Source organism: Hakea prostrata, chromosome 7 (assembly GCF_041222555.1).
Source record: "Hakea prostrata isolate BN-2017 chromosome 7, UWA_Hpros_2, whole genome shotgun sequence".
Taxonomy (NCBI): domain Eukaryota; kingdom Viridiplantae; phylum Streptophyta; class Magnoliopsida; order Proteales; family Proteaceae; genus Hakea; species Hakea prostrata.
Window position 1 is genome coordinate 3,279,428 of NC_142606.1, and position 21,699 is coordinate 3,301,126.

A 21,699-nucleotide genomic window follows, 5' to 3' on the forward strand; every position below is an offset into this window, starting at 1 on the left:
TGGAGACTAAACATGCCACAAGGTGGAACTTCGGTTGTCACTTTGGTAGCATCCAGATTGCGGAGAAGGTTTTGACTTGCTATCTATCACTACCGTAGAGGGTACTTGTAAAGCTCACCACATAAAAACTTGTAAGTCCAGATCTTGAGTTGTTCCAAGGATGTACAAGGTCGCTTCAACCAGAGATTTTTTTTTTCTTTTTTTGGATCCGAACGAAGTGGGAGATGGAAAAGGAGGAGAAAGAGAGATGGAAGAGAAAACGATCAGACGATGAGGCGAGTAGATCTGGTGAGCAGATTTGGTGAGCAAGAAAACGCAGACAGAGGGAAGAAAAGGAGAAAAGAAAACACAGGGAGAAGAAATGAGGAGAAGACAGGAAAAAAAAAAAAAAAAAAAAAAAAAAGAAGGGGAAACAGTGAGAGGAGAGATGACGGAGGTGAGGGAGATGAAAAGAGAGAAGAAAGGTGGAGAGAGGGGGCAAGAAACAACTCCGCAGGCTCTCCGCCTCAAGAACCAGCGGCGCTTAGGTTGTCAAGACCCGTCGTTGCGAAGAGGAGCAGCAACACTCAGAGGTTGGAGAACGTAGCAAGACAGGTTTTCAGTACTAGCACTTGAATTACCCCTTATAATTAATGTCAAACCTTGAGTCATTCAATTTATTAATCAAACATCTTATAGCGTTAAAATATATCAATTACATCCCTGTTAGGAAATCACAATTAAATATTGTTGTGAGCAAGTTAAGCTTTAAAAAAAAAAAAAAAATACAAGAATAACTGTTGGATGAAAAACCTTAAGTTCAATTTGCTTATTCATCTCTCTTTCCTCTTTCTCTTTTTATTTTAAAGCAGGACAATAAAAATACAAGGGGTCCTTATAACATAAATCTAGGAGCCAAGGATTGGAAGCAAGGTAAAATATCCTACTTGCCCAGCACAAGGCTCTCTTGACAACATCTTCCTTTCCTATATGCAACTTCTTCCTATTTGAATTTAAATATGAGAATATGAATGATAAGTAGTGTTTCAAAACTTAAGATATGAGGTCAATATTAAAAATTAATTGAGATTAATGATATTAGTATTAGGGAATATGATTGACAAATTTTGTAATTCTAGTAATGGTATTAATATTAGGGAGTAGTTCAGAGGGTAGGGCTGTAAATTCCTTGATAGAAATTAGAAATAGAAAGATCACATTTACCATTTCTAAAAAAGATAAAAAGATTACACAAAAAAATAAAAAGACTACATACATTTACTATACATCTAAAATGATAGATCCATGTGTTTCAATCAATTACATTTACTATTCTAAAAAATTTAATTATAAATATTCTTTGATTGTTTTAGACTTTTAGTACAAGGTCTATTTATGGCTTTTATTTATTAACGATAAAGACATTTATAGATTAAAAAAAAAACCGTTCTAAATTTGCCACGTGCATCACCAACGTATCCTCCTCTGGCTGACGTCGATCATCTCAGCAAATAGATTAACAGGTGTTGATATTATTAGCTAAAGAAGACGCTTCTTAGTCACATTATGGGAAAGTTGCCATCGTATGGTATCTCAATTTACACGGAGTGGTTTCACCAAAAAATAAAATAAAATTTACACGGAGTGGTAAACAACTAAGTTGTTTGTCGGGTAGTGTGGTGGAATTCTATCTGTACATTTCATACTCAGAAATGGACACAACCAGGCGATACAAAAAATGTATTACTTATTACCAGTTTACCACTCTACATGATAATTCTTCGTTCATTTGAGAAGACGAGCTTCGACTTCAGTGAACAAAGACTCAAAGGGGCAAAGATTCTGCAATGGCAAAGGGGGAGAATTTGCACGTAGTGATGCTTCCATGGTCAGCTTTTGGCCACCTGATCCCTTTCTTTCATCTTTCCATAGCTCTCGCCAAGGCCGGAATCCGTGTCTCCTTCATCTCCACCCCTTCCAATCTCCGCCGCCTTCCGACTCATCTTATTCCTACCAACTCGCCAGCTCCGCTCAATCTGGTGGAGCTTCATTTGCCACAGGTAGATGGGTTACCAGCTGGTGCTGAAGCTACCGTTGATATGACCTCCATGGATCAGATACAGTATCTCAAGGCAGCCTATGACCTCTTGAAACCACAACTCATGCAGTTATTCTCCAAAGATACCCCAGATTGGATCATTCAAGATTTCTTTTCCCATTGGACGGCTGAGATCTCCGAGGAACTCAATCTCGAAATCCCTGTCATCTGCTTCTCAGTCTACACCGCTGCCATGTTCGCCTTCCTCGGTCCGCCGGAGTACCTCACTGCTGAAGCCCAGAGTAAATACTGGTCAACCCCTGAAACCCTAACCTCTCCGTCTGAGTGGATCACTTTTCCGTCCACGGTTGCTTGCCGACCGTTTGAAGCAGGTCCTTTGCTTGCCGGTTTCTTTGGTAAGAATGCTTCCGGGGTCAGTGACGCTTACCGAGTCGAGATGACGGTGAAGTCCTGCAAGGCGATCGCTATCCGAAGTTGCAACGAGTTTGAAGGTGACTACGTCGATCTGGTGAAGAAGATTTGTCAGAGACCAGTGTTCCCGTTGGGTTTACTTCCACCAGCGGCGGCGCCACCACCGGGGAAGGAAAGCTTTCAGGGTGGCGAAGGCGGCGGCGGAGGCTGGGTGACTATTTTCGAGTGGCTTGACAAACGGCCACCCAAGTCAGTTGTATTTGTTGGGTTTGGCAGCGAGTGTAAGCTCAGTCAAGAACAAGTGTTTGAGATTGCCCATGGGCTTGAGCTATCTGGGCTTTCCTTCTTATGGGCATTAAGGAAGCCCATGTGGGCCCACGACGACAGTGATGCATTGCCACCAGAATTCCGGGCCCGGATCGAGGGTCGAGGTGTGGTTTGTATGGGTTGGGCTCCGCAGATGGAGATACTAGCCCATCCATCTGTGGGTGGATCACTGTTCCATTCTGGATGGGGGTCCATAACAGAGATACTCCAGTTTGGTCACACCATGGTGGTCCTACCACTTGTGGCCGACCAAGGGTTCAACGCTAGACTTTTGGTAGAGAAAGGTTTGGCTGTGGAAGTAGAAAGGGCAGAAGATGGGTCATTTGATCGGAAAGGCATTGCTGAGGCTCTGAGGAAAGCCATGGTGGACGAAGAAGGCGAGGAACTGAGGTTGCGAGCGAGAGAAATGAAAGCCATTTTTGCTGATGACAAGCTTCATCAAGCATACATGGATGGCTTCATCCAGTTCCTTAAAAATGGTTCAATAGACAAAAATCCTTGAACCTCAAGAGGAAGTTGTATTTTAATATGTCATCTAAAGCCTGTTGATCCTATATAGTCCTTGTATTGGAGGCTGGAAGTAGCAGTAATTTAGCCAATAATGATATATGAACACCTGGAGTTTTTTTGCATGATTAAATGAATAATAAGTGCAAACTATTATCAATTATTTTTGAATACTGAAGCTGGTATTGACAATAAGTTTATGCAGAGAATCAAGGGAAATTATCTTTCTTTTGGGCAAATAAGTTTTCTTTTCTATATTTTGTTTCTAAATCTTCTGTACAGAGATGATAAGATTAAGGTCACAGATTCGAATCTCTGTTCTGAAAAACCATAAAAGAAAAAACTACCTTAATCTCATCTTAAATCAAGCGCCAGTTTTCTCATCTTATTTTTTTAATCCTGAGTTATTTGCAAGATTATGTTTTCCGATTCGAGTTGATATAATCTACCTTAATCTCTTGAAGAATAGAAAACAGGTGGTGTGGCATTGGTATGTAGACTTGTACAGTGAAGCAGGTGGCATCACAAATAGCCAGGCTTCCATGTCAGTATGTGCATGCCATGAATAGAAACAAAACTTTTACCTAAAGAAGAAAGAATAGAAACAGAAGTAGAGCTCAACCAACCCAAATATCTCTAACAGATGTAAAGTTATTCCCACGAAAGAACATTACCCTTCCCACAGCACACTGCGTACATTGAAATACGATTGTTCCATGCATATGCAGTTGTCCATATATAAATCTGTCCACCACGACCTGACCAATTCATGCATGTAATCACAACCATGCATAACGTGTTCATCGCTTTCCCTCCACTTGCTTGCCATGCAAACCCTAACAATCTCCTATATATATTTCTTCTCTAGCTCTCCCTACTCATCAAAGTAAAAAATCAAGTACTAAGGGTTGGCTATCAGAGAGGAAGAATGGGTCGGCTTGCGATCATAGGTGTAGTTCTGGTGGCCTTCATGGTCATGGCAGAAGCCACAGTTTTCGTTGAGACTAATGAAGAGCTTGATAACCAATACAGCAGCGGGAGGCAGTGCCGTCAGGAGTTGAGCCGCCAGCGCTTGCACAGGTTTCTTGCTTTCTTCTTCAGAGTTTACCTTAAAATCGAGGGTTTTGGTTTTGGGAATGGAATCTAACTCTCTCATTGTTTTGTCTTTGTTGTTAATTATTGTACATGATGAAGTTGCCAGCGATACCTGGAAAGAGGAGGACGAGGATTAGGAGAACTCATTCTCAGGCGTGGTGGTTACGAAGAAGCGTCCCTGGAGAACTGCTGCAGAGAGTTGAGGCAAGTAAACGAAAGGTGCAGGTGTCAGGCCATAAGGCAGGCGGCGGACCGGGCTCAGAGGCAAGGAGACTGGGAAGATGATGATGACGACGACAGGCGTGGAAGGGACCAAGACTACGACAGGCGTGGAAGGGACCATGGCTACGACAGGCGAGGAAGGGACCAAGACTACGATAGGCGAGGAAGGGACCAAGACTATGGTCGGGGTGGATACAGAGATGACAACCAAGAAGAGTACGACAGGCAAGGAAGGTCACAAGAAGACTATGGCAGGCAAGGTTCGAGGGGAGATGAGCAGAGACAGAGGGAGATACGTCAAAGGGCTCAGAATCTACCCCAGATGTGCCGTTTGAACAGACCTCAGCAATGCCAGATAAGGGGGTCCTACGACTGAGCTTTTCCTTTTCCAACTTTTGTTAGAACTAGTCCATGAATAAAACTCTAATGGAGAGGGGCTGATTCCTATTAGTAATAACTAGGTGTTGTATGTTCCCTTCCTTCAATAAAACTGTATGAATTTTGCGAGCTATAATACTTCTTCTACTCTCTCTAGCAACCACGATTCTTCTTGCCCAAGAGAAGGAAAATTATTAGAATTCTTACGTATGTGAAGCTGATTCAAGAGGGAGCTCAGAAAGCAATCCCTGTTCGGACTAAAGGGTGCGTGCTCTCTTTGTCCATATGGTTTCTGTAGCAAGTAGTGATTAGCTTTCAGATCCAACTGTTCCTCCCCATGAAATCTCATTAACTATGCTTCTCAATTCTTCCTCCATGGTATTCAATCAGAAGATCAAATCATGATAAAGAAATTATATCTGCCTTCACCAATTGGTGAGGAAAGACCGAAATACCTGGTTGTACTGTAATATATAGATTTCAAGAGGGCTTCGATGCAAAGTGCTGTGTTGGGCCTGCCTCATCGGACTTTAAATTGGAGAGAACTTAGGGATTTTGATCCTTGGTTACTTGACCTTGAGGTTTAATTTGTTCCTTATAACACAGCTAGCTAGTCTCATGTATTCAAAAATCTTATCCGACCCAAATGGAAATGCTATTAAGTATTAACATTAACCCCATATATTAAGCTTGGACAGGATGGTAATTGTATTTCAAGAAATCAAGTCAGGCATTTGGTCATCACTAGTGTCTTAGAAATGCAAATTGAAAAAGATTTGCTTGTGCAAAAGAAGAGAAGAATTAGAGACTAAGGCAAGTGAATCATGCAACTAACATTTTGTGATATAGATCAAAATGGGTCATGGAGTTGTGATTCATCCCATTTATTGCAAGCAATTTCCTCAATTACGATGGAACCTATCGGATTCATAGATCCTTCATACTTCTTAATTTCCTGTGTTATTAACCCGAAAAAGTTTCTCTGAACTCATGAAGGAGAGAGAACCTCTTTCATATATTATCAATAGGGAATTCTACCAAAAATAAAATACAATTTTAGACTCCAAATTAAAGGTAAACCTGATCCAATTATTATGTAATATGCAACATTGGTGAAAATATATACTCTCTATAACATTCAGTTGGGAAAAAAAAAATTAAGTTTACCCGTTTGAAATTAATAATTTTTTATATTGCGGAGTGGAGCCTAACATATATAAAGAAGTGTCGAAACTTACGATCTTTTCACAAAGAGGTGTTAGTCATAATTCAGAGGTGAAGGGAAGCACATTTTGCGTTTTTTACGCATTTTCACCACACAAGAAAAGGGTTTTATTATGAAACGTATGCATAGGAACGAACCCAAAATTTAATATTAAAAAAAAACATAAACCAAGCTATTTTTAAGTTAGTAAGAGTCAAAACTTACGATCTCTTCACAAAGAGGTGTTAGTCATAATTCAGAGGTAAAGGGAAGCACATTTGCGTTTTTTACGCATTTTCACCACACAATAAAAATGTTTTATTATAAAACTTATGCATAAGAATGGACCCAAAATTTAATATTAAAAAAAAAACATAAACCAAGCTATTTTTTGAATTGACTTAAAAGAACCCGCGAAAAAGTTCGCATAAAACTTTTCCGTTTGCATCCTTGAATCATTTGTGAAGCTGATGAACAGCCTATTCGATCCTTTTCTGGTCGATTTTTTTATTCTGAGCTATTTGTAAGAATTTTTTTTTCTTCTTTTAATCAGTTGATATAAACTCCCTTCATTTTTTAAGAAAGGGTAAACCTTTTGTTTTATTTTTTTTTCAATATTATACGTTCATCAAAATATAATGCGCGAGATTTTTTTTTTAATTTTTTCATTTAACACTCGAAACAGAAACATAGACAGGAGGTGTGGGCCGTGTGGCATTGGTAAGTAGCAATCAGTAGAGTGAAGCAGGTGGCGTCAGAAATAGCCAAAGCTTGTTTTTCACTATTTGCATGCCAGGAATATCATAAAAGTAGAGCTAAAACAGCCCAAATGTCTCTCCAACACAGATGTAAAGTTATTCCCATGAAAGAACAATCATTCCATGCATACGCACTTGTCCATATATGAATCTGTCCACCGACCTGACCAATTCATGCATGCATGTAATCACAATCATGCATGATGTGCTCATCGCTTTCCCTCCACTTGCTTGCCATGCAAACCCTAACAATCTCCTATAAATATTTCTTCTCTAGCTCTCCCTACTCATCAAAGGAGAAAGGAAAGAAAAAAAAAATCTAGTTTCTACCTATTGACCAGTACTAAGAGTTGGATAGCATAGAGGAAGAATGGGTCGGGTTGCGATCATAGGTGTTGTTCTGGTGGCCCTAATGGTCATGGCAGAAGCCACAGTTTTCGTTGAGACTGATGAAGAGCTGGATAACCAATTCATCAGCGGGAGGTGCCGTCAGGAGTTGAGCAACCGCCGCTTGCACAGGTTTCTGTCTTTCTTCTTCAGAGTTTAGCTTAAAATCGTGGGTATGAATTTAGAATTGGAATCTAACTCCCTCTCCCTCATTGTTTTTTGTCTTTGTTGTTAATTATTGTACATCATGAAGTTGCCAGCGATACTTGCAGAGAGGAGGACGAGGATTAGGAGAACTAATTCTGAGGCGTGGTGACGACGAAGAATCGTCCCTGCAGGAGTGCTGTAGAGAGTTGAGGCACCTGAGCGAAAGGTGCAGGTGTCCTGCAATAAGGCAGGCTCTGGAACAGGCTCAGAGGCAGCAAGGCCAAGGTCAAGGCCAAGAGGAGGATGATGAGTACGACAGGCGTGAAAGGGACCAAGACTACTACGATAGGCGTGGAAGCTCTCAAGACTACGATAGGAGAGGAAGCTCCCAAGACTACGATAGGCGAGGAGGAAGGGATCAAGAAGACCCAAGGGAGATCCTTCGAAGGGCTGAGAACCTGCCCAACAGATGTCGCCTCAACAGACCTCAGCGATGCCCGATAAGCGGGGCTGGTTTTCCGAGTTCTGTTTGAAGTCCCAACTTTGAACTTCTACTTAAAAAGAGTTAACAAAAAGGAATAACGGAGAGGGGTGATGCAGAGATAAGCTAGTAGGCAATAAAGGAATAGCACATTATCGTGTTTGTTCCCTTCCTTGAATAAAACTATATGAATTTTGCCACTTCACTTCTTTTCCTCTCTGCATTTACTTACCACTATTCTTCTTGCCCAAGAGAAGAAAAATGACTACACTTAATTCTTGCATACGTGATTCTGTCTCAACAGAAACCCGGTCAAGCCCGACTTGATGGACGGGCAGGGTTTGGGATTTCAGCTCTTCCAACACAACTTAAAATGGGCAATAAACCACTTCCTGCTAACATCTCTTTCAATAAAAAAAATGCTTAGGATATAGGACATCGTTTAATTTACTTATGCTCCTCCTACCCATTCTTTCAGAGAAGCAGAAAGCAAAGCAAACATTTATAGTTATGGCCCGAGGATGATCGTGCTCTCTTGTCCATATGATTATTGTAGCAGGTAGTTGATGACATTCAGATCGAATAAGTGCTCATCCCCCATGGAACCTCGTTAACTATGATTTCTCAACTGTTTCTTCTTGTATCCTATCACAAGATCAGATCTTGATAAAAGAAAAAGAAAAAAAGAATTATTTTTTTCCTTTACCAATGATATTTGATTAAGATTAATGATGCAACATATTCACGAGGAGGCATGTGGTCTTTTACTAGAAGGGATTTCAACAATATTATATGAAGATAATGTTGCATGCATAATTGACGGGAGGATACATCAAAGGAGATAGAATTAAACATATTTCACCAAAATTCTTCTTCACTCATGATCTTATATTCATTGATATTGTTTAATTAATAATTTGATAGATTTATTTACTGAGGCATTGTTTACTTCAAATTTTGAAAAATTGATATATGATATTGGAATATGCGCATTCAAATATACCCAATGATGTTATCATCAAGGGGAGTAAAATACGGGCTGAACTCTTTTTCCTTTATCAAAGTTTTGTCTTATTGGGATTTCCTGGTAAGGTTTTTAACGTGACAACTACTAAGAAGTATTATTTAGATGTGGATACTATTTTTCCTTTACTAAGATTTTTTTCCACAAGGTTTTTTCTTAGTAAGGTTTTAACGAGGTACATTATCTACTGATGAACATCCAAGGGGGAGTGTTATAAATAATATTGATTGTGGATGTTCATCACCCCCAAATAGATAATATTTCTAATTGAATATCTCAACCCAGCATGCAATCTTGGTAATTCACATTCTCATCTTAATTAAAGACCACAATCATCTCAACATACAATGTTGGTAGACAATATTTTCATTCTATGCACCTTCTATCTTGGGCGGCAATCTATCATTCCATATCAAGAACATCTTATTGTGTGTAAGAATCATATATTAATTGTATTTCTTTGTAGACTTTGTATTTCCGTATTAGAGAAGATACTAGTTCCATTATAAATATGTAATGAATAACTTAATAGAAGAGTTGAATTCATTTTGTCTTTCTTCTTTGTATTCAATATATCTTCTTTATTTTATAACATTTATAAATATATATAGATTTTTTTTTTGTCTTCCAAAGTTCCTATACATTAGCTTAGAGTTGTCATTGACATAGGTTATCTAAAAGAAAATATTCATTTGTGATTCACTTACTTTATCAATTCATAGTCCTTCCATCTTCCTTTTTCCCATATACGTTTTATTATAATGTAAGAAAAAAAATATAACTTTCTAAATTCTATCATTTCTCTTTCCCCAAGAAAAGAATAGCACAACATACTTCTGTCACCGCCAAACGAAAATCATCTTCCACCAAGAACGATCAAAATCTACTAACAACGATGATCATGACATGTCTACAACAAATGCCATTCTGCCTCATGCAAGAAGATCTCCGTAGTTTCTCTTGACATCAATAGCCATTCTACTGCTAGCCCTAATAGTGTCTTCAAGTCCTTATTGTCAAATTTACATAGAGAAGCTCAGAAACCCATGGCAAAGTTGGAGTAGAAGCTCAACAACTTCACATCTACTATCATAACCTGAAATTAATCTCTAACTATACTTCTTATATTTTATTTTAAAATAAAAAATATTAATATAAAAAACTTATTAATGTTTATTTTAATTTATTTTTGATAAATATTCACTTGATACCCCTAAAAAATAATGCCTATTTTTTACTCGCCACTAGTGTAATACACTGCACGTGGAACTTTACTAATAATTCTAAAAATTTCAAATTAATGATAATATAGCACAGGAGACATCACTAACTTTCCCTAATTAACATAAAAAATATTTACTTTTTTAATAACTTAAACACTAGAAACAGAAACATAAATAGGCATTGTCGCATTGGCAAGTAGAGTGAAGTAGGTGGTGTGTTGTGTCATATGTGCATGCCATGAATGTCTCTCTAACAGATTTGAAGTTATTCGCACAAGAGAACACATGGAACCACATAACCCTTTATTTGCACAGCATGCTACTTGGGAGTACAATTGTCCCGCGAATACGCACCTGCCCATATATGAATCAGTAGTCCACTAAAACCACGACGTGCTCTTCGCTTTCCCTCCACTTGTTTGCCATGCAAACCCTAAGAATCTCCTATAAATATTTCTTCTCTAGCTCTCCCTGCTCATCAAAGTGAAGAAATCTAGTTTGAACTACTGATCTGTAAGAATTGACAAGCAGGGAAGAAGAATGGGTCGGGTTGCGATCATAGGTGTTGTTCTGGTGGCCTTAATGGTCATGGCAGAAGCCACGATTTTCGTTGACACTGATGAAGAGCTAGAAAACCGATACAGCAGTGGGGGGCAATGCCGTCAGGAGTTGAGAGGCCAGCGCTTGCACAGGTTTCTTTCTTCTTCAGAATTTACATTAAAATCATGGCGGGTTTGAGTTTGTAATTAGAATCTGATGAGTCCCTCATTGTTTTGTTTGTGTTGTTAATTTTGTACATGAAGTTGCCAGCGACACATACAGAGAGGTGGACGAGGACGAGGAATTGGAGATCTGATTCTTAGGCGTGGATCCGAAGAAGAGCAGTCCCTGGAGCACTGTTGCAGAGAGTTGAGGCAAGTGAATGAAAGGTGCAGGTGTCAGGCCATCGAGAGAGCACTGGAACGGGCTCAGGAAGAGAGAGGAGGAAGATCCCAGGATGACGACAGACAAAGAGACAGGGACTTCGATGAACAGGACAGGCAAGGTAGATTCGACGAGGATAGGCGTGGAAGCTCACAAGACTATGATAGGCGTGGAAGCTACTCTGGTGAAGGTGGTGATCAGAGCCAGCAGAGGGACCATATGGTTCGACGGGCTCAGAATCTGCCCCAGATGTGCCGCTTGAACAGGCCCCAGTACTGCCAGATTAGAGAGCGCTACTGAGCTTTCCCAAGTTTTGGTTGAAGTACCTTGAGAACTAGTAGTTCTTAGAAGACGAATAATGGAGAGGGGGTTAAAGGCGAAGTTGTAAAAAAGCACATTATCGTGCTTTCACTGCTTTGTACGCTTTATTAAAAGCTAATGCACTTAAGCCCACTTTTATCGATCGAAGTTCTACCTTCTAGATTGTGATCGATCTTACACATCTGGCGAAAGAGATCGAGAGGATTAATCATTGAGTCCTTTCTCTCCTGTAAGACGTTGAAACCGACCTAATTAATAACCTAATTCGGCAATTCTCCAGTTTAGGAAGGACGACATAGATTTACGATCGAATGACGATCACATATGTTCTCTCATGCAGCTGAATTGGTCTAAGTGATCCATAGTAATAGTACTGAGATTTCCCATTTAATTGTCTTTAGAAATTAAAAGTTGTGGGGAAATCCATCCCTGGATCGATCTTTCTTCTTTGAATTGGAATTCAAAACCACAGTGGCAGTCGAATTCCATTCCATCCGTATCTTAGACAACTGTAGTTCTTGCCTTTTCCAGACTCTGTTAGAATTCCTACAGCCTTCCCCTCACAGCTGCCCATATTCCAAATCGTCACGTTAACTTTCAAATCACGAATTACCCTCTTAGCACCAGGAGGAGCTGAAATCGTCTAAGTTTAGATCTCCCTTTTTTTTTTTTTTTTTCCTTCCCTCCTTAACCTGGAGATGATTTGTACTCGAATTTAGGAAAATTATTAATGTTTTTTTGCCACATATTATGTGGGTCTTTATAAGACTCATTGGAGGTTTGTAGATTTGTAGAGTTCACACATTTGAATTTTTTTTTTTTCTTGAGTTCAACCTTAAAAAGTTATCTGCCGGTAGGAGATGTAAACTAATATAGTTAAAACTAATATACTTAATTACCTTACTAAGTATAAACATTTTATTCAATATAAAATCAAATAACAAAAATGAGATGTAAACTAATATAGTTAAAACTAATATACTTAATTACCTTACTAAGTATAAACATTTTATTCAATATAAAATCAAATAACAAAAATTGCAGGAGAGGAGACGAGATAATTAATAAGTTTTTTTTTTCAAATTTTTTTTAACCCACTTTATAGAAAGATAAAAGAATAAATAGAAAGATAAGATGAGAGAGAAGAGCAGTGAGAATAAACAGGAATTGGGGAATTAGTTTTTAATTAGGAATGACATTTATATTCATTATTTTATCTTTAAAACTTGTTTTCAATATTCAGGGAATGGTCAAATAATGATATTTCACATGTGAGAAGAGAAAAAATTGAAAAAAATTAAAGAAAATGATTAAAATTAATAAAAAAGGGGGCGATGGCCCCCTCCGGCGCCAACGTAGATCCGCCCACGATTCCATAGATCATTTGGCTGAGTCGCATTTAGTATTTAATCCCATCTTCCTTGCAAATTATCAAATCCCTTGAGCCACACATCCCTTAATTAAACACCATATCATGGGATTCATCTCTTTACCATTTGGTCCATGCTTTCATCAAAAATTTCTCCACCAAGTTATCCCAACCCAGGAGGCTAGCTACCCATCCCCATATTTCACGCAACAAGTTATGAAGAAATGATTTATATCCTCTTTCTCCCTTAGACAAAGATCATACCACGATATTTGATTAATTTTGGAATAGCCAATTAAAAATATATTTGTTTTTTATTTTAATGAAAATATACTTAATTTATTAGGCATAGTAATAATAAATTGAAAAACATTCAATCCTTACCCAATTTATCAGTTACATCCTCTATTACCAACACCACCACCTCTGGTCTCAATTCAATTAGTTTTTACTTATTAATTTTTTATATATTTTTTTAAATTAAATATTAAAAAAATACTAGTATTGAGTGATATCTTTTAAATTTCAATAAAATTTATTGATTTATAATATATCTTTCTATATTAAATATAAAAAACTACTATTATTGAATGGTATCTTTTAAATTTCAATAAAATTTATGAATGGGATTGAAATTTAAAATGGGAGACGAAGAAGTCAAGTATAGGGTTTTCCATTCAAGGTTGTTTTTGTCCTTTTGGAATATGTAGCTACTAATATCAACACTTAATAATGACTTCCTAACGACATGGAGGTCTTTGCTATTTATATTTGATTGCTATATTTTACTTTGGTGAGATAGAGAGCAATTATAACAAAAATTTGAAACCCATTTCATTTTATTTTTGACAAATAAATAGTAACCTATTTTATTTAGATTTATTATTGTTATTAATGAGCATATAGTTAACCAGAGTAACAAAAAAATTAAAATTTTTTGGAAATTGGAAGTTTTATATTAACAAGTAGGTACTAATACATATAGGGATAATTACTATTGACCCCTTATACTTTGGTTTTATTACTAATCAAACCCACTTCTTTGTGAAATTACTGTTGCCCCCCCTCAATTCTAAAGGTGTTAAGTGGCTGTTAACATCAAATATAAAATGTCTATTTTACCCCTAAAATTAAGAAGTAAAAAATATGATATTACCCTCATTTATAAAAACTATATTGCATGTCAATTATATTCTTAAAATCTTATATTTTAGAATTAATTTTGAATTTGGTGGGACCACATACTTATGATTGTTGAAACTTTCACATTCCACTTAAATTTTTCATAATCACCATGATGGAAGTTTTAAAAACAAATTAGCATATAAGATTTAATTGATAAAATATTTGGTAACATACATAATGGTCAGCATATATTATGTGATTTTCAATTTTCAATTTTGAATTAAATCTGATATTTTTTAATATTTTAGTTTCTATTTAATTACACCTTTCCTTTATTTGGTGATTTATTTTTAGAGAAAAAAAAATCACATCTTTCCTTTATTTGGTGGTTTCTTTTTAAAAAAGAAAAGTGAAATTAAAGTTAATTTTCTCCTATTAAAGGTAGTATTATAACTTGAAAAAAGAGAAAAAAAGTAAAAAGATAATTGCAAGGTTATTTTTGGAATTTTGAAAAAATGTATAGATGCCACATCATCAGTAAACTAATGAAGCTTAACGGTAGGGGAGCATTAGTAATTGCTGACAAATTTAAAGGTTGAAATAGTAATTTTAAAAAGTACAAGAGATAAAATAGTAATAAAATCAAAGTAAAGGGGGGCAAGTAATTATCCCTTACATATATCATAGGGAGTATTAAATATCTGTCTTCTTTGCCAAAAGGTGTTGATCATTATCCACTATTTAAAACTACCATAGGCATTAAAAAAAAATATATTTTTAACTTTATAGCATAGGGTAGGAAATAATTTAAAAACTAAGATTTGTTTGATAACTCATAAAGTGTTTCTACTTCAAGAAACACCAGTAACAATTCTGAGTATTTCAAGAAATAGAAATATTTTTTTTCAATATTAGATAAAATCTGCTTCTCGAAGTAGAAAATTTGAAAAATGTATTAAGGCCCTTTTGGGTTTTGTGGGGGGGGGGTTTTAAAAAAAAAAATAACAAAACAACACCCCAACACCCCTGGGGGTGGGGTTTTTAAATTTGTGTTGGGTGGTTGGTTTTTTTTTTTTAATTTTTTTTATTTTTAATAAATAATTTTTAATTATTTGGGCCCCCCCCCCCACCCCCCACCCCCCTCCCCACCAACCCCCCCCCCCCCCCCCCCCCCCCCCCCCCTAAAATCTTTGAAATTTGTCATTATTATGTCTAGAGGGTTAAATTTCATAAAACCCCTCTTAAAAGTATCTCCCTTAAACTCAACCTACGCCCAAATTTGTTGTTCTATCAAAAGCGTTTCTAAAAGAAATTTTCGTTTATAAATTTCAATTTATGTTGCAAAAATCATGTGAAACAAAATGATTTTATCAAACAATTTTTAACCAACTTTTTTGCTTCTCAAAGCAAGAAACACTAAAAACTATTTTTCAATGGGTTATCAAATGGGTCTTAAATGTTTTACTCTCTAATTTATTCCAAAGCTCTTAATGATAATTGAGAATACCATAAAAATGCAGAACGAATGATTAGTTTTATTTTACATAAAAATTTGTAAAAGAAAATATAAACCAAATTTCAGCCATTATTAATTATTTTAAAAGGTTCCCAAGAAAAGTTTGAAATTCAATTTAAAACATTGAATTATTTGTGAAGTTGAAAAGCCTATCATCTAGAATTTCTCATCTAATTATGTTATCCTAGGTTATTTGTAATTTTTTTTTTGGTAATAGAACTACATTCATAAAAAAAACTATCGAGAGGAACAACCTGGAGGTAAGAAATCCACCAGCCAGGGAGAGGAAACGGGCCAAACAGTCAAACTCGGCTCTAATCGGGCCCTCCTAGCCAAGGTGTCTGCTAAAGCATTAGACACTCTTGAAATAAAAAGAAAATTACAAACATCAATATCCTAACGTAGCCTTAAAATATCTCTTAAATAAGATTAACATCCCAATTTAAAACCAAATTGATGCCATTTAAGAAATGGATAATCAATTGATTATCAAAACATATTTGAATGCATCTATATCCACTTCGAATTGCATCCTGAAGAGCATCACGAAGGCACAAAGCTTCACCCATTAAAGAAGATGCAATCTTTTTTGGATCCGAAACAGCATGTAGCAGACTTCCACTTGGAGAAAGAAAAGCATAACCAAGGCTTCTAAAAGAATTTTAATCTCAAACCCATGGCTTCTCTCTCTTTTTCTCAAATCTCTCTCTCATGAATTTAGTTAAAAAAAAATATCATCAAAATCTTTATAAATATATTTAGATTTTCTTTGTCTTCCAGAGTTTCTATACATCGGTTAGAGGTGTTATTGACATGTGATATCTAAATATACTACACCATAATCCTTCCATCTATGTCTTTCATTTCTCTTTCCATCAAGATAAAGAATAGTACACCATACTTCTGTCATCGCCAAATTAAAATCATCCTCCACCAAGAACAATCAAAATCTACTGACAACAATGATCATGACATGTCTACAACAAATGTTGTTCTACCTCATGCAAGAAGATTTTCGTACTTAATTTCTCTTGACATCAATGACAATTTTACTGCTAGCCTAATAGTGTTTTCAAGTCCTTATTGTCAAATTTACAAAGATAAGCCTTAGAACATCATTATCATAGTTCCATCATTCAAACTGCCATATAAAAATAGTGGAAGCTAGCCATCATTGAACTCTCCCACAAACTCATTTAAACCACACGAGAGAGAAATAAAGCTATTTTCAAAGCATCTAGGTTCAAGAAACCCATGGCAAAGTTGGAGAAGAAGCTCAACAACTTCACATCTATTATCATAGCCTAAAATTAGTCCCTATATATGCTTCTCATATTTTATTTTTAAAATTAAAAAATTAATATAAAAATTATTAGTGTTTATTTTAATTTATTTTTGAACATATTCTCTTGATACCACTCAAAAATAACACCTATTTTTAGGGGCCCCTAGTGCACATAGAACTTTACTAGTACTTCTAAAAATTACAAATGATAGTATAACAATTAAACTATAATACTGGAGACATTACTAATTTTCCCTGATTAATATAAAAAATCTTATCTTTTTTAATAACTCAAAACTCCTGAAACAAAAACAGAACATAAATAGGCATTGTCGCATTGGTAAGGAAAGTAGAGTGAAGCAGGTGGCGTCTTACTCAGCCAGACTTGTGTCATATGTGCATGCCATGAATGTCTCTCTAACAGATCTGAAGTTATTCGCAAAAGAGAACACATGGAACAACATAACCCTTTATTTGCACAGCACACTAATTGTGAGTACAATTGTCCCGCGAATACGCACCTGCCCATATATGAATCAGTCCACCAAAACCACGACGATCTCTTCACTTTTCCTCCACTTGTTTGCCATGCAAACCCTAAAAATCTCCTATAAATATTTCTTCTCTAGCTCTCCCTGCTCATCAAAGTGAAGAAATCCAGTTTCAACTACTGAACATTAAGAATTGACTAGCAGGAAAGAAGAATGGGGCGAGTTGCGATCATAGGTGTTGTTCTGGTGGCCTTAATGGTCATGGCAGAAGCCACGGTTTTCGTTGACACTGAGGAAGAGCTAGATAATCGATACAGCAGCCAGGGGCAGTGCCGTCAGGAGTTGAGTCGCCAGCGCCTGCACAGGTTTCCTTCATCTTCTTGTTCAGAATTTACCTTAAAATCTTGGGTTTGAATTTGGAATTGGAATTTGACTCCCTCGTTGTTTTGTTTCTGTTGTTAATTTTGTGCATGAAGTTGCCAGCGACACCTGCAGAGAGGTGGACGAGGACGAGGAATTGGAGATCTGATTCTTAGGCGTGAATCCGAAGAAGAGCAATCCCTGGAGCATTGCTGCAGAGAGCTGAGGCAAGTGAATGAAAGGTGCAGGTGTCAGGCCATCGAGAGAGCACTGGAACGGGCTCAGGAAGAGAGAGGAGGAAGATTCCAGGATTACGATAGGCAAAGAGACAGGGACTTCGATGAACAGGACAGGCAAGGTAGATTCGACGAGGATAGGCGTGGAAGCTCACAAGACTATGATAGGCGTGGAAGCTACTCTGGTGGTGGTCAGAGCCAGCAGAGGGAGCAGATGGTTCGAAGGGCTCAGAATCTGCCCCAGATGTGCCGCTTGAACAGGCCCCAGTACTGCCAGATTAGGGAGCGCTACTGAGCTTTCCCAAGTTTTGGTTGAAGTACCTTAAGAACTAGTAGTTCTTAGAAGACGAATAATGGAGAGGGGGTAAGGCGAAGTTGTAAAAAAGCACAATATTGTGCTAGCTTTCACTGCTTTGTACGCATTATTAAAAGCTAATGCACTTGCCCACTTTTATCGATCGAAGTTGCACCTTCTAGATTACGATTACGAGATCTTCTTACACATTTGATTTGGCGACAGAGAGAGAGAGGATTAATCATTGAGTCCTTTCTCAGCCCGGTGCATCAAGACCAATTCTTTTTTCCTTTATGAGTCTGGCTGAAACCGACCTACCTATTAAACTACTTTAAGTTTAGGAAAGAAGTACGAGATAGATCTACGAATGAGGATATATATTAACTTAACTAAATGCCCATAAATCACAAATTACAAATTGAATGTGATGCAGTGGTTAGCTCTCAGGCTGGCCAGGTACCGACTTGCATTGCGGTGGATCATCTACAGAGTTACTTCCATCCACGTCAATTTTTCGTTTCCATTTTCAATACTTTCGGTGGACTTGAGAGGTTTCATGTCATGCAGCTAACTGAACTGGTCAAGTGATCCGTAGGAATAGTGAGATTTTCCATTTAGTTGTATTTAGAAAATTCGTGGGGTCTTAATTTCTTCTTTCAATTGGAACCAAAGTGGGCAGTCGAATTCCATTCCATCCATATCTTAGGCAAACTGTACTTCTGTTGCCTTTCATGGGATTCATCTCTCCACCATTTGGTCCATGCTTTCATAAAAAATTAAAAAATTTGTCCAAAACCATACCTAGTTCGAAGATCTATTCTAGTGGTTGAAACCAACACCTTTTCACTTAGAGGCCATTTGATCGTGCCAAACCTTGCCCAAAAAGATGTTGTGTGGATGCTATTGCAACTGGAGACACCTTGCAAAAGTGACGAGTTCCATTAGATCCATCATGTAATTGTTGTGGAGAACTTGAAACAGTGGGTCATATTTTTCTGGGTTGTTGCTTTGCAAGAGCCGTTTGGTATGGTAGCTCAACTGGTTACTCACCAATGCCAAGTTCCTCCCATTCTTTATCTAATTTTATTTTTGAATGGTTGAGTGTCAAGCAATTGGGTAAGGAGGAGTTTCGTGCAATCTGTACAAGATTTGGTTTCATATCATGGCATATATGGCTTGCTCGTAATTTGTTGATCTTTCGACAAAAAAACACGCATCCGATTGTGCATTCAACAAGCACAGAAGGCTGCTGATGAATTCTTGACAATATTGTAGAAAAATAAAGGAAATGATAGTCATACGGTAGATTCTCTACATGAAGATAACAACTCTAATCAGGTGTTCTCTTCTTTTTTCTTCCCAATCTATATCTACAGTTCTTACTATATTATGTGATGCTAGTTTTACAACATTTGAAGTGGGATTGGTTATGCTTTTCTTTCTCCAACTGGAAGTCTGCTGCATGCTATTTCAGATCCAAAAAAGATTTCATCTTCTTTAATGGGTGAAGCTTTGTGCCTTCGTGATGCTCTTCAGGATGCAATTCGAAGTGGATATAAATGCATTCAGATATGTTATGATAATCAATCGATTATCCATTTCTTAAATGTCATCAATTTGTTTTTAGATTGGGATGTTAGTCTTATTTTAGGAGATATTTTAAGGCTATGTTAGGATATTGATGTTTGTAATTTTCTTTTTACTTTCAAGAGTGTTTAATGCTTTAGCAGACACCCGGTCAGTGCCGAGTTTGACTGTTTGGCCCGTTTCCTCTCCCTGGCTGGTGGATTTCTTACCTCCAGGTTGTTCCTCTCGGTAGTTTTTTTATGAATGCAGTTCTATTTACCCAAAAAAATAATAATAAAAAAAAATAAATAAAAGAATAATAGGTGCAAACTATAATCAATTATTTTTAAACACCGAAGCTGGTATTGACAATAAGTTTACGCAAGAGAATCAAGGGAAATTATCTTTCTTTTGGGCAAATCAGTTTTCTTTTCTATATTTTGTTTCTAAATCTTCTGTATAGAGATGATAAGATTAAGGTCACTTATTCGAATCTCTGTTCTCTTACATCTTTCTCATCTTTGCCGTGCTTGATTATAAGCGCCAATTTTAAATGAGCCTAGACTGAAAAACCATAAAAGAAAAAACTATGTATAATCCCATGCTTGGAGACTTAAGTACTCCACAGCTGCCATAATCGTATAAGAAACAGGTGTTTGTTGGGTTTAGCAGTGATTGTAAGCTGACCAGCTGACTCAAAATGAGGTAACTGTGTTTCAGATTGCCAATGGGCTTAAGCTATCCGGGCTTTCCTTCTTGTGGGGGCATTAAGAAAGCTTGTGTGGGCATATGAGGACAATGATGCATTGCCACCAGAAGATACTAGTCCATCCTTGAGTCTGAATCACCACTCAGATAATGTGCTCTTTGGACACTCTGTGGCCACAAATTAGAGGGGCTCACAAGGAAAAAGTTATTAAAAGAAAATTAAAACGTAAAACCCATAATGTATCTTGTGATTTTTCATATTTTTATGATCATAAAGCATTAAGGAAGCATGTTGTGCTCTCCATCAAGAGGGGTGATATGGACTTCCCATTCTTCACGGTGAATCGTTATTCCATTCCTTTGGGGTGGAGGAAAGGGTCTAAAAATAGAAATATGTCAGGTTGCTCATACCATGGTGGTCCTGCCAACATGGTCGATCAATTTTTTTAGAAAAGACCCTATAATTAATTGGCCTTCAGTTTTTCAAACTTAATAGATTTTAGGATTTTGGACCATGAATTAGTCATATAAAACTTGTCAAAATGGGGATCAATCATTTTTAACATTTATCTGAATTTTGTTTATTGGCAGCACACTTAAGCTTAGATGGCATAATAGAATTGTTAGTAATAAAAATTGGACTAGAAGTGTTAGTAATAGAAGATTGAATTTTGTATATGAGTTCCCTTCATTTCCTTTGGAAATTCGGGGCACCTCTTTTAAAATTGAAACCTCACAAAACAATCCCTCTATGTTTAACACCGTTAGGTTTTTGTTAGTTTTAAATTTGATTTTACAATTTTACCCTCATTTGATAAATTTATTTTAAAATTCTAGATAGTTTTTACATGAGTCTACTTTATTTCTATTGAAAATACTACACACCTTTCCCAAAATCAAAATCTTACAAAGCCTCCTTTCATACTTCACACCGTCAATTTTCTTTTGACGTAAATATGAATTTACTTTTTAACCATACTTAATAAATTTATATAAAATCTCAAGTAATATTTTTAACATTCATTTTAAAATCCTAAATAATAATTTTAATGTCACCGTATTACCCTAGCCTAGATTAAATGAGTGAAACTTCCTCCAATTAAAATAAACTCAATACGGTCATATATATTAATAAATTAATTTAACTTTTATCAATTAACTACGTATCTTCACTAAATGTGTGAAGTATGAATGCGTGCAATCAAAGAAGGGGTAAAGGTAGCATTGGATATGAGAGCATGGCCACTCCAAATAGAATCAGACTTGTTGAAGGCCATAAGGTTACTGGACCCAGAAGTTAA

The 21,699-nt window shown here is 36.8% G+C and overlaps 1 protein-coding gene and 1 pseudogene across 1 annotated transcript; both read left to right on the forward strand.

Annotated features, from left to right (window-relative positions):
* Window positions 1–1,757: 1,757 nt before the first annotated feature.
* LOC149009018 (UDP-glycosyltransferase 91C1 pseudogene) lies at window positions 1,758–3,391 on the forward strand (annotated as a pseudogene).
* A 3,919-nt stretch (window positions 3,392–7,310) lies between these two features.
* On the forward strand, window positions 7,311–8,007 carry LOC149009019 (2S seed storage albumin protein-like). Its single transcript, XM_089160929.1, has 2 exons — window positions 7,311–7,459; window positions 7,581–8,007. Exons 1-2 carry the CDS (start codon window positions 7,311–7,313, stop codon window positions 8,005–8,007), a joined length of 576 nt encoding a protein of 191 aa, XP_089017055.1.
* Window positions 8,008–21,699: the final 13,692 nt, after the last annotated feature.

Coding starts and splice junctions, on each gene's coding strand:
- LOC149009019 (XM_089160929.1), top strand. CDS start 7,311: ATGGGTCGGGTTGCGATCATAGGTGTTGTTCTGGTGGCCCTAATGGTC. Junction 7,460..7,580: donor AGCAACCGCCGCTTGCACAG/GTTTCTGTCTTT, acceptor TACATCATGAAG/TTGCCAGCGATACTTGCAGA.